The 13,057-nt window shown below is 35.6% G+C and overlaps 1 protein-coding gene and 1 long non-coding RNA gene across 2 annotated transcripts in view; both read right to left on the reverse strand.

Annotated features, from left to right (window-relative positions):
* The window catches only part of LOC146396078 (uncharacterized), a 1,511,729-nt gene that overhangs the window by 1,304,095 nt on the left and 194,577 nt on the right, over nucleotides 1–13,057 (reverse strand). The window lies entirely within an intron of this gene.
* Nucleotides 1–13,057, reverse strand: part of CATSPERT (catsper channel auxiliary subunit tau) — a 144,013-nt gene that overhangs the window by 107,769 nt on the left and 23,187 nt on the right. Inside the window, 1 exon segment of the mRNA XM_021075702.2 lies at nucleotides 1,383–1,505. Coding sequence (XP_020931361.2) covers nucleotides 1,383–1,505 — 123 coding nt within the window.

Below are 13,057 nucleotides of genomic sequence, written 5' to 3' on the forward strand. Positions count from 1 at the left end.
TCCCTCAAGGTCAGGTGGTGGAGTGGCATTCTCTACACACTCGGCTATTGCTTCCAGATCTTATTTCATGTGGATAAAAACAATTTTCCTCTTTTAAGCCCCATGCTATCTGGCATGTCTTTCAGACATTCTGATCACTAATTCTCATTTAGTGAAAACCCTGGCACCCAGGCTAGGGGTTGGATCAGAGCCACAGCTGCTGGCCTCGCCTCAGCCAGAGCAATGCCAGATCCGAGCCACATCTGAAGTTCTGGGGCCACAGAGACAAGCTGGATCATTAATCACCATGCCACAGAAGGAACTCCTGCCTGTATGTGTGTGTGTGTGTGTGTGTGTGTGTGTATATACATATACATATGTATATACATATTCAAATTTTTTAAATTTCCTTTTTTATTCCCTTGCTGTTTTTCTTTTTTGAAGATCACCAAGAATTCATGGATTTTTCTTTATTCAGTATTTATAATGATTTTTTGATAGTCAGATTATCCTGAAATAGGCTAATAGGAATGCTTGCAATGGCCTAGGCCATTAGTCTTTGAGAGCTTCCTTAATTTCCATCCTAACAAATATTTCTGAAAACTTTTCAAGTTGTTCATACTCGTTCTTTCAATTAGTTCTCTTCCTCTGAGTTCGGGGCAACCATGGCTATTGGAAAATGAGGGAGGGGCTCCTAGAAGAGAAAAAGCGAAAGAGAGAAGGAACCACCAGAAGAATATGCGTATCAGCTCTGCCCAAAACTTTGGCTGACTCCTAAGTGACACATGCATAGGGCAGACTGCAAGCAGCCAGCTAAAGATAAAAGAACTGAACTGAAACCAGTGCAGCCAATTAAGAGAGTCCGTGGTTTGAGCCTTGTTTTAAAACATTTCAGGAGTTCCCGTTGTGGTTCAGTGGTTAACGAATCTGACTAGGAACCATGAGGTTGAGGGTTCAATCCCTGGCCTTGCTCAGTGGGTTAAGGATCTGGTGTTGCCGTGAGCTGTGGTGTAGGCTGCAGACACGGCTCAGATCCCACACTGCTATGGCTGTGACTGTGGCTGTGGCTATGGTGTAGGCTGGCAGCTGTAGCTCTGATTTGACCCCTAGCCTGGGCACTTCCATATGCTGCAGGTGCAGCCCTAAAAAGAAAAACTGAAAAAAAAATTCAGAAAACAAAACCAACAAAACCATGCTTAGTGCTATATCACTGCCCTTCCAGAAAATAAATTTTTAAAACATGATGCTGTTACAAACAACTCCTTTTTTTTTTTTTTTTTTTGGAGCCAGGAAGAGATATTGTTTACTAAGCACATAAGACAGATAATAAGCAAAAGGATTCCATCCGGTATAGATAAATCTTAACAACAAACACCAATGTGAAAAATGATTTTGATTCATACCTGAATTACTTCATAAAGATGTACTTGAACACTCCCTACCAAGACAAGACACTGTTTTGTATTGTCATATCGCATTAGTTCTAAGTAAATATTATTCTTCTCATTATCTTGACGTCTGGGAACCTTGATACAAAACATATAAGAAGCACTGAATTTTCAGTCTGAATTTCAAACATAATTTCTGAATATATCCATAAAATATAGACATACATATGGTATGCATTCCTAGTGATTCGTTTTTGTATGTTATTAGATTTATAACATGTTAATCTCCTAGTCACATATACCCTAATGTAAATAAAAATCAGGTTCTAATGTCATTATAGTCTTTTTGACACATCCATGGCCTGCATTCTCTTTTTAAGTCTAACAAAAGTTTAGCCCCAACACTCTACAGAAACCACATTATCAAAGATAGTTCAGTATCCAGTATCCAATCCAAATAACCTCGGTAGTCAAAACCTCTAAGATCAAAAGACGTCCGACATCACTTTCAGCCTCTGTTCTTTTACTTTTTGCTAAAATGTCTCAACTTGAAATTCTCGTCCAAACTGGAGCTCCATAACACAATACCAATATTTTAAGACATTTAAAATTTATACACTATTTTGCTAATGTGAAAAAAAAAGCATGCCTCTCCACCTTAGTATTTTAGGTGTCTTTAAATTTTTTTTTTAAATTTTAGGTATAACTGACATTGTATTACTTTTAAATGTACAACATAATGATTTTATATTTGAATATATTATGAACTGCTTATCACAGTAAGTTAACCTCCATCATCACACAATTACAATTATTTTCTTGTGATGAGAACTTTTAAGATATGCTCTCTTAATAACTTTCAAATACATAACGCAGTATTGTTAACTGTGGTCACCATGCTGTACATTAGTTCCCAAGGACTTATTTATCTTTAACTGGAAGTTTATACCTTTGATCATTAAGATATGCTCTCTTAATAACTTTCAAATACATAACGCAGTATTGTTAACTGTGGTCACCATGCTGTACATTAGATCCCAAGGACTTATTTATCTTATAACTGGAAGTTTATACCTTTGATCACCTTCACCCATTTTACCCACCCCTAAACCTGACCTCTGGTAACCACGAATCTGTTCTCTGAATCTACGAATTCTTTTATTTAGATTGCATATGTAAATTCAATGATCATACAGTATGCGTCCTTCTCTGTCTCACTTATTCCACTTATCATAATGTCCTCAAAGTCCATTCGGGTTGTGGCAAATGGCAGGGTTTTTCCTTTTTTAGGGCTAATATTCCATTGAGTATTTACAGAACATTTTTCTAATCCATTGGCTGTGGATGGCCATTTAGGTCGTTTCCATATCTTGGCTATCGTAAATGCCGCAATGAACATGAGGAGGCAGATATCTTTTTGAGACAGCGATTTCATTTTCTCTGGATAAATACCTGGAGGTGGAATTGCTGGATCATCTGGTAGTTCTATTTTTAATTTGTTGAGAAATCTCCATATTGTTTAGCTGCACCAATTTATATTCCTACCAACAGTGCACAAGGATTCTCTTTTCTCCACATCCTCACCAACATTTTAACAGGTACAGGGTGAAAGCTTACCATTTAATGAAGAAACTGCCCTTTCACCATTTTATATTCTTGGCTCCTTTGTCATGAATTAATTGACCATATATATGTAGGTTTATTTCTGGGCTCTATTCTGTTCCATTGAGACATGTGTCTCTTTATGCCAACACCATACTGTATTGATCACTAGAGTTTAGTAATATAGTTTGAAATCAGGAAGTGTGATGCTTCTAGCTTTAATATTCTTTCTCAATATCTCTTTGGCCATTTGGGGTCTTTGGGTTTCCATACAAATTTTAGGATTATTTTCCTATTTCTGTAAAAAATGCCATTAGAATTTTGATAGAGATTGCATTCAAACTATAGATTGCTTTAGGTAGCAGGAACATTTTAACATTGTCTTCCAATCTATAAACATGGAATATCTTTCCATTTATTTGTGTCTTTTTCAAATTATTTTATCAATGTCTTATAGTTTTCAGTGTATGGGTCTTTCACCTCCTTGATTAAACTGATCTCTAGGTATTTTATTCTCTTTGATGCAACTGTAAATGAGATTGTTCGTAATTTTCCTTTCTGACAGTTTGCTATTAGTGTATAGAAATGCCATTGATTTTTTTTTTTTTTGGCCATGGCTGCAGCAGACAAAAGTTCTTGGGCCAAGGGATCAAACCTGCACTACAGGTATAATCAGAGCCACAGCACGGATAACACCAGATTCTTAACCTGCTGAGCCACAAGGGAAATCCTGCAACTGATTTTTTAATATTGATTTTGTATCCTTCAATTTTATTGAGTTTTAATGTTTTTTTTTTTTTGGAGGAGTTTCTTTTTCTATATATAAGATCATGTCTTCTTCCTTTCTAATTTGGATGACTTTTCTTTTTCTTTCCTAACTGCTCTGGCTAGGACTTCCGGTATCATGTTGAATAAAGTAGTAAGAGTGGGCATCCTTGTTTTGTTCCTAATTTTAGAGGGAAAGCGTTCAGTTGTTCACCACTGAGTATGATATTAGCTGTGGGCTTTTCATATATGGCCTTTGTTATGTTGTGGTACATTCCCTTTATACTCACCTTGTTGAGAGTTCTTCTCCTGAGTGGACGTTAAATTTTGTCAAATGTTTTTTTCTGCATCTATTGAGATGATCATACAACTTTTATCCTTCTTTTTATTAATATATCATATTAATTGATTTGCAGATTTTGAACTACCCTTGCATCCCTGGAAAAAACCCAACTTGATCATTTTAATGTAACATGTATGATACTTTTAATATATTGCTGAATTTGTTTTGCTAATTACTGGTGAGGATTTTTGTATCTATGCTCATCAGGAGTATTGGTCTATAATTTTCTTGTAATGTCCTTCTTTAGTTTTGGTGTCATGGTAATGCTGGCCTTGTAATATGAGTTTGGACTTGCTCCCTTCTATATTTTTGAAGAATCTAAAACTGATATTAATTCTTCTTTAAATGTTTGGTAGAATCCACCTAGAAAGCCTGGATTTTTGTTTGTTGGGAGGTTTTAAATTAATAATTCAACATCTTTTTCCCATGGTTGAGATTATAGTGGTGTATGAGGCTTCCTAACATTATGTTTGTGACTCTCTTCTCCCAAGAAGTGAGGAAAAAGGAATCCAAGTGTCAACCTGTGTGTCAGCATAGTGGTTAAAAGGGCAGGATCAGTTTTTCAGCAACTGGCATCTAGACTATCAGAACCAAACTGGCTATAGAAAACTATAAATGCTAATTATTAAAACTATCTTATTTAAAGCATAAAAGAGTTGAAAATTATAGGAAGTAATCTGTAAAACTCCAAGCCCTGGCAGGCACTCATGAAGTAAACTAGATCCTGAAGTTACATTTGCCTTGAAGGCATTTCCCAATCAGGCAAACTGAAGTAGTGGTATTCAAGGTCACAAAATACAGAAGACAAGTTCTTTTGTATGATTTTTAAGTTAGATTTCCCATGTAAGTGACATCATATGATATTTGTATTGGTCTGACTAACTTCACCCAGTATGAGACTCTAGTAGCATCCATGTTGCTGCAAGTTGCATTATTTCATTCCTTTTATGGCTGAATAATATTTCATTGCATATATGTACATCTTCTTTATCCATTTCTCTGTTGATGAACATTTAGGTGGCTTCCATGTCTTGGCTATTGTAAATAGTACTGCAGCAAACACTGGGGTGCATGTGTCTTTTCAAATTATGGTTTTCTCTGGATATATGTCCAGGAGTGGGATTGCTGGATCATATGGCAATTATATTTTTAGTTTTCTGAGGAACCTCCATACTGTTTTCCATAGAGATCATACCAATTTACATTCCCAGTAACAGTGTAAAAAGGTTTTCTTTTCTCTACAGCCTCTCTACAATTTAGTTATTAGATTTGTTTTGATGATGGACATTCTGACTGGTGTGCGGTGATACCTCATTATAGTTTTGACTTGCATTTCTCTGGTAATCAGTGATGTTGAACATCTTTTCATGTGTTTTTTGGCCATCTGTCCTTCTTTGGAGAAATATCTATTTAGAATTTCTGCCCATTTTTTGATTCTTTTTTTTTTTTTGATGTAAAGCTTTATAGAACAGAAAAAAAACTCACAGATTTCAAAACTGGATGTTTCCACAGAAAAGAAAACCATGGACATGGAGAATAGACTTGCAGTTGCCAAGGGGGAGGGGGAGGGGGAGGGGGAAGGAGTGGAATGGATTGGGAATTTGGGGTTAATAGATGCAAACTATTGCCTTTGGAATGGATTAGCAATGAGATCCTGCTGTGTAGAACTGGGAACTATGTCTAGTCAGTTATGATGGAGCATGATAATGTGAGAAAAAAGAATGTATACATGTACGTGTAACTGGGTCACCATGCTGTACAGTAGAAAAAGAACTGTATTGGGGAAATAACAATTAAAAAATAAAATAAAAGCATAGGGAAAAAAGGAATGTAAATATTCTTCACGACACTGTAAATCAACTGTACTTCAATAAACTTTAAAATTTAAAAAAAACTAATCTTATGGTTACCATAGGTGAAACTGTTCGGGGAGGGAAGAATTGGGAGGGTGGGAATAACATACACACACTACTGTATAAAATAATGAATAATGAGAACCTACAGTATAGCACAGGAAAATCTACTCAATAGTTTGTAATAACTTATATGGGAAAAAAGAATGGATATACTGATATGTATGACTGATTTACTTTGCTGTGTACCTGAAGCTAATACAACCTATACTTCAATAAAATTTAAATTAAAAAAAAACAATTTAAAAAAGGGAAAGGAATAAACAATTTGTAGAGGTGATGTGTAACTGGTGTTGATGGAAGGATGAAGCAATTAAAATGAATTAATCTATAGCATTATTATAAGTAGAAAGTAAGTCTGTTGCTTAGTAATAGTAATATAATAGAAATAAGCAGAAGAATTTTATGATAAAAACAAGTATTCATTATATTTTGTATAATAAGATCTTTCTTTTATAAAAAAAAAAGCTCATTGAATTGAATAAGGTATTATACAGAACACATTTTGTAAAGTAATTTGATACAGTGACTATTTTTACTCTATTTTCTATTATATTTTAAGCCCAAATTATATGAAATTAATGGTCCATTTCTTATAGCTCTTTGATCTGTGTCATAAGAAAAATGCAAAAAGTAATAAATTATTGAATACATCAAAAATAAAATAGAAGACAAGACATGGGGCATTTAACAGGAGACCCTAGCTCAACTATCTTTTCAAAAAGCTGAGAATCCAAAGGACTTTCAAACTTTCTCCATCCCATCCATAAAAGGCTACAAGGAAAGTTGCACTGCTGAGCAGAATGAGGGGGGAATGTTCCTGAAAAGCTATAAACAAAATCTGTTAGTAGAATTTTAGCTTAAACTCATACTACTGGACAGTATAAAAATTCTCAAATTTAACACAAAATGGTGAAAGTGCTAAATTTTACATTATGCATATTTACAACACAATTTTTTTTGTCTTCAAGCTTGGAATAAAATTTAAAGTGGTCACATACTGTGGTGCAAAACTAACCTCAACAAGTTTAAGAGTATAGAAATTATTTCAAGTATCTTTTCTGACCACAATGGCATGAAACTAAAAATAAACCACAGGAAAAGAAATGACAAAAAAAATGACTACATGGAGACTAAACAATATGCTACTAAAAACCCAATGGGTCAATGAGGAAATAAAAAAGGAAATTAAAAAATACCTTGAGACAAATGATAATGAAAACACAACCATTCAAAATCTGAGGCCGCAAAAGCAGTGCTCAGAGGGAAGTTCATAGCAATACAGGCCTTCCTCAAAGAAGAAGAAAAATCTCGAATTGACAACTTAACCCACCACCTAAAAGAATTAGAAAAAGAAGAAAAAATAAAACCTAGAGTCAGCAGAAAGAAGGAAACCATATAGATCAGAGAGGGAATCAATAAAATAGAGATTCAAAAACCAATAGAAAAATATCAATAAAACCAAGAACTGGTTCTTTGAAAGGGTAAACAAAATTGACAAACCTCTGACCAGACTCACCAAGAAGAGAAGAAAAAAAAACCCAAATAAACAAAATAAGAAATGAAAAAGGAGAAATCTCAACGGACATTACAGAAATACAAAAACCATAAGAGAATACTATGAACAATTATATTTACAACAAATGTGAAAACCTAGAAGAAATGGACAAATTTCTAGAGACTTACAGCTTGCCAAAACTGAATCAAGAAGAAATAGATCAACTGAACAGACCAATCACTAGAAACGAAATTAAATATGTAATAAAAACACTCCCTACAAACAAAAGTCCAGGACCAGATGGCTTCACAGGTAAATTCTACCAAACATACAAAGAGGAACTTATACCCATCCTTCTTAAACTTTTTGAAAGGTTGATGAAGAAGGAATACTCCCAAAGACATTCTATGAAGCCACCATCACTCTAATACCAAAACCAGACAAAAATACTGCGAAAAAAAGAAAATTATAAGCCAATATCTTTGATGAATATAGACACAAAAAAATCTCAAAAAATTTTAGCCAACCAAATCCAATAGCATGGAAAAAAGATCATACACCACGACCAGGTGGGATTCATCCCAGGTTCACAAGGATGGTTCAACATATACAAATCAATCAACATCATACACTACATTAACAAAAGCAAAGTCAAAATCACATGATCATCTCAATAGATACAGAAAAAGCACTAAGTCCAACATCCATTCAAGCAAAAACTCTTACCAAAGTGGGTATAGAGGGAACACATCTTAACATTATAAAAGCCATTTATGACAAGCCCACAGCAAATATAATACTCAATGGAGAAAAGCTGAAAGCCTTCCCACTAAAATCTGGAACAAGACAAGGATGCCCACTCTCACCACTGTTATTCAACATAGTATTAGAAGTCCTAGCCACAGCAATCAGACAAACAAAAGAAATAAAAGATATCCAAATTGGAAGAGAAAAGGTAAAACTGTCACTTTGACATGATACTATATATAGAAAACCCTAAGGACTCCACACAAAAACTCCTCATACTGAGCAATGAATTCAGCAAAGTAGCAGGATACAAGATGAACATTCAGAAATCAGTTGCATTTCTGTATACTAACAATTAAATATTAGAAAATGAATATAAAAAACAATGCCTTTTAAAATTTCACCCCCCAAAAATTAAATATCTAGGAATAAACCTGACCAAGGAAGTGAAAGACATATGCTGAGAACTATAAAACATCAAGCAAGGGAATGAAAGAGGATTCAAAGAAACAGAAAGATATTTCACGCTACTGGGTTGGAAAAATTAATATTGTAAAAACAGCCATACTACCCAAAGCAATCTACAGATTCAATGTAATCCCTATCAAATTACCCAGGACATTTTTCATAGAACTACAACAAACAATCCAAAAATTGATACAGAACCATAAAAGAACCAGAATTGCCAAAGCAATCTTGAGAAACAAAAACCAAGCAGGAGGCATAACTCTCCCAGACTTCAGGCAATTATTATAAAGCCACAGTAATCAAGACAGCATGGTACTGGTACCCAAACAGACATAAAGACCAAAGGAACAGACTAGAGAACCCAGAAATAAACCCAGACACCTAAGGTCAATTAATTTTTAACAAAGGATGCAAGAATATAAAATGGGGAAAAGACAGTCTTTTCAGCAAATGGTGCTGGGAAAACTGGACAGCTGCATGTAAATCAATGAAACTGTAACACAGCCTCACACCATGCAGAAAAATAAACTAAAAATGGCTTAAAGACTTAAACATAAGACAAGACACCATCAAACTCCTAGAAGAGAACATAGGCTAAACATTTTCTGACATCAGCTGTACAAATATTTTCTTAGATCGGTCTCCCAAACAGAAATAAAAATGAAAATAAACCAATGGGACAAATTAAACTCAAAAGCTTTTGCAAAGCAAAGGAAACCATAAAAATAACAAAAAGACAACCTATGGAATGAAAGAAAACAGTTTCAAATGATGCAACTGATAGGGGCTTGATCAATAAAATACACAAACAACTTATACAACTCAACAGCAAAAACAAAACAAAACAAAAAAACCAAACAACCACCCAACTGAAAAATGGGCAAAAGACCTGAAAAGACATTTCTCCAAAGGAGATACACAGATGGCCAACAAGCACATGAAAAAAAAAAAATGCTCAACATCACTAATTATTAGAGGAATACAAATCAAAACTACATGAGGTACCACCTCAAACCTGTCAGAATGGCCATCATTAACAAGTCCACAAATAACAAATGCTGGAGAGGGTGTGGAAAAAAGGGTACCCTCCTACACTGTTGGTGAGAATGTAAATTGGCACAACCACTGTGGAAAACAGTATAGAGGTACCTTAGAAAACTATACATAGAACTACCATATGACCCAGCAATCCCACTTTTGGGCATATATCCAGACAGAACTTTCATTGAAAAAGATACATTCACCCCTCTGTTCATTGGAGCAGTATTCATAATAGTCAAAACACGGAAACAACCTTAACATCCATCAACAAATGAATGGATTAACAAGATGTGGTATATATACACAATGGACTACTACTTATCCATAAAAAAGAACAAAATAATGCCATCTGCCAGCAACATGGATAGAACTAGAGACTCTCATACTAACTGAATTAAGTCAGGAAGAGAAAGACAAATACCATACGATACCACACATATCTGGAATCTAATGCATGGCAAAAATGAACCTTTCCACAGAAAAGAAACCCATGGACTTGGAGAACAAACTTATGGTTGCCAAGGGGTAGAGGGAGGGAGTGGGATGGACTGGGAGTTTGGGGTTAATAGATGCAAACTATTGCATTTGGAGTAGATAAGCAGTGAGATCCTGTTTGTAGCACAGGGAACGCTGCCTAATCACTTGTGATGGAACATGATGGAGGATAATGTGAGAAAAAGAATATATACATATGTAGGACTGGGTCATTTTTCTGTTCAGTAGAAATTGACAGAACACTGTAAATCAACTATAGTAAAAAAAAGAAAGACAAATACCACATAATATCACTTATATATGAAAAATAACTGCAAACCTAGAATTCTATACTCACTGAAAATATTCAAGAATGAGAATAAGGAGTTTCTGTTGTGGCTCAGCAGGTTAAGTACCCAGCTTTGTCTCTGTGAGGATGCAGGTTGAATCCCTGCCCTTGCTCAGTGGGTAAGGGACCCAGCATTGCTACAAGCTTCAGCACAGGTCACAGATGTGGCTTGGATTCAGTGTTGCCATGGGTGTGACACAGGTCACAACTGTAGCTCTGATTTGACTCCTGGCCAGGAAACTTCCATATGCCCCAGGTGTGGCCCCAAAAAGAAAAAGAGAATGAGAACAAGACAAAGACATTAATAAAATACAAACTGAATTTGTTACTGACTCTCATGCAAAGAAATTTTAAAATACATATTTCATAAAGAAGGTAAGTGAACCCAGGAGAATGGTCTGAGATGAAACAAACGTTAAAAGGGCAAATATGTAGGTAAAGCCAAACAAATATAGACTAAATAAATACAGCCTAGGTGATTTGAAAATATAGAAAAATAATACCATAATAACATACTAGTTGAGGGTGGTAAATGGAATTAAAATTTCTAAGGTCCTTGTTTTGCCCAGAAGGATAAAGGTATTGTTAAACATTGACTTTGATAAGCATACATAGTATAATTTCTATAAAACTAAAAAAGTAGTATATAATCTCCAAAACAAGAGGAGTAAAAACAGAGTAAGATTTTCAAATATTCAATCTCAAAGTAGGCAAGAAAGAAGAAAAGGAAGCTATAGCTCAGTTGGTACAAATAACACAAAATAAGGGAACGAGTTTGTAATTACATTAAATGTAATACACTAGATAATGTAGTTAAAAGTACACATAGTCAGGCTGTATTTTAAAAATCCAAATACATTTAGTTTACAAAAGACAGACCCAAGACATAATGTAATTTATATTTTCTAATATTCTGTTTCACCTAGATTTTCAAATTTTTAGAATCACATTATGTAAGGTATCCTCATGGTTTTTAAAAATCACTTCCCTATTTATACCTATGTTCAAAGTTGAATAATTTTCTTGATGAGACTTGCCAGATTTGTCTATTGTAACAGTTTTATCAGTAACTACCTCCAGTATTTCTTCAATACCTCTGTTTATGAATCTCATTTATTTTTTTCCTGTATTACTTTCTTCCTCCTGTCTGCCTAAGATTTGATTGTGATTTTCTCAGTTTTCAAACTCAATTCTAATTAAGTTTATACTTTCTTTTCTGCCTTTCTTCCTCCTCTCCTCTCCCATTGCCTCCCCACTCTTCTCTCTGCTTTCTTCTCTTCTAATACACTTTTGTATTATTTATCATGGTTGTTCTAGGGATTAAAATATGCATGTTTAACATACTACAGTACATCCTGAATTAAATTATATGTGCGCAATAGCATAATTCCATTTACACTATTCTTGTTACTCTTGTCATATATTTCACCTATACAAATGCTATAAATCCTACCATCCATCATCATTATTTTGTTTTAAACAGCCTAGTCTTTTGGAGAATATTTTTAAAATAGTCTTTTATTTATGTTCTTCTTTTTTAAGTCTTTCATTTTTACCCATATATTTACCATTACCAGGGTTCTTCATTCCTCCTGTGCAGTTTATTTGGGATCAACCTTCCTTTGATGTTTATATACATCCAGATAAAAACCCTCAGCCCTTGTCTTTCACCATCTTATTGAAGAATATATTCACTGGATTTAGAAATCTATGTTGGAGTAGACAAGATGGGGGAAGAGTAGGGGGACACGCTCACCCTCTCCCACAAACACAACAAAAAAAGCACATCTACAGGATAAATGACTCACACAGAACAGCAACCAATCACTGGCAGAAGAACCTAAACTCCAATAATGGCAAGAAGTTTGTGACATTACTAGGTAAAACAAGAGAAAAGAGGAGAGTGAGAGAAGGTGAATCCAAGCTGGACGGGCGCTCCTGAAAGGGAACTGCAGAGGAGAAAGGGATCCCGCACCCTGGAAAGTCACCTACTCAGGGGAAAGATCAAACGAACCGGAGGAATCTCCGGATGCAGAGAAGAGTGTAGCAGTAAGTTGGAGTTCTGAAAAGCAGATCGAGAACCGAACGGACCATCTGAACTATGGGCACAGTCACCAAAAATTGAGACGCCTGGGTGGGGGCTGGGCACCGAGACCTCGGCTCAGAGGTTAGTCCCTGGGAAAGGGCTGGTGTTGCGGGGTGGAGCGGAGACTGCTTGGGAGGTCTAGAAACTGGTCTGTCAAATTGGATGGGGCAGAGACTGCCTGGGAGACTAGAAAACAAAGCTGTCGCAGAGGAAGGGAGCAATACTCTAGGGGCAGGGAAGTGGAAAGCCACATCAGAGGGAACCTGGGAGAAGAGCCTGGTCTGCGACCGTGCTGGGGAGGGGAGAGAAGAAGGGGTGGGTCCCCATAGAATACTCCCCATGCCACAGCAAGCTTACAGGCCCACAAGCTAGCAGAAAGCTGTGCTTCCCAGTGCATCCCCTCC

The sequence above is a fragment of the Sus scrofa genome, chromosome 15 (genome assembly GCF_054392235.1).
Source record: "Sus scrofa isolate SSC_HxYL_T2T_F1_AM1 chromosome 15, Sscrofa_HxYL_maternal_Yorkshire_Landrace_v2.0, whole genome shotgun sequence".
Classification (NCBI taxonomy): Eukaryota; Metazoa; Chordata; class Mammalia; order Artiodactyla; family Suidae; genus Sus; species Sus scrofa.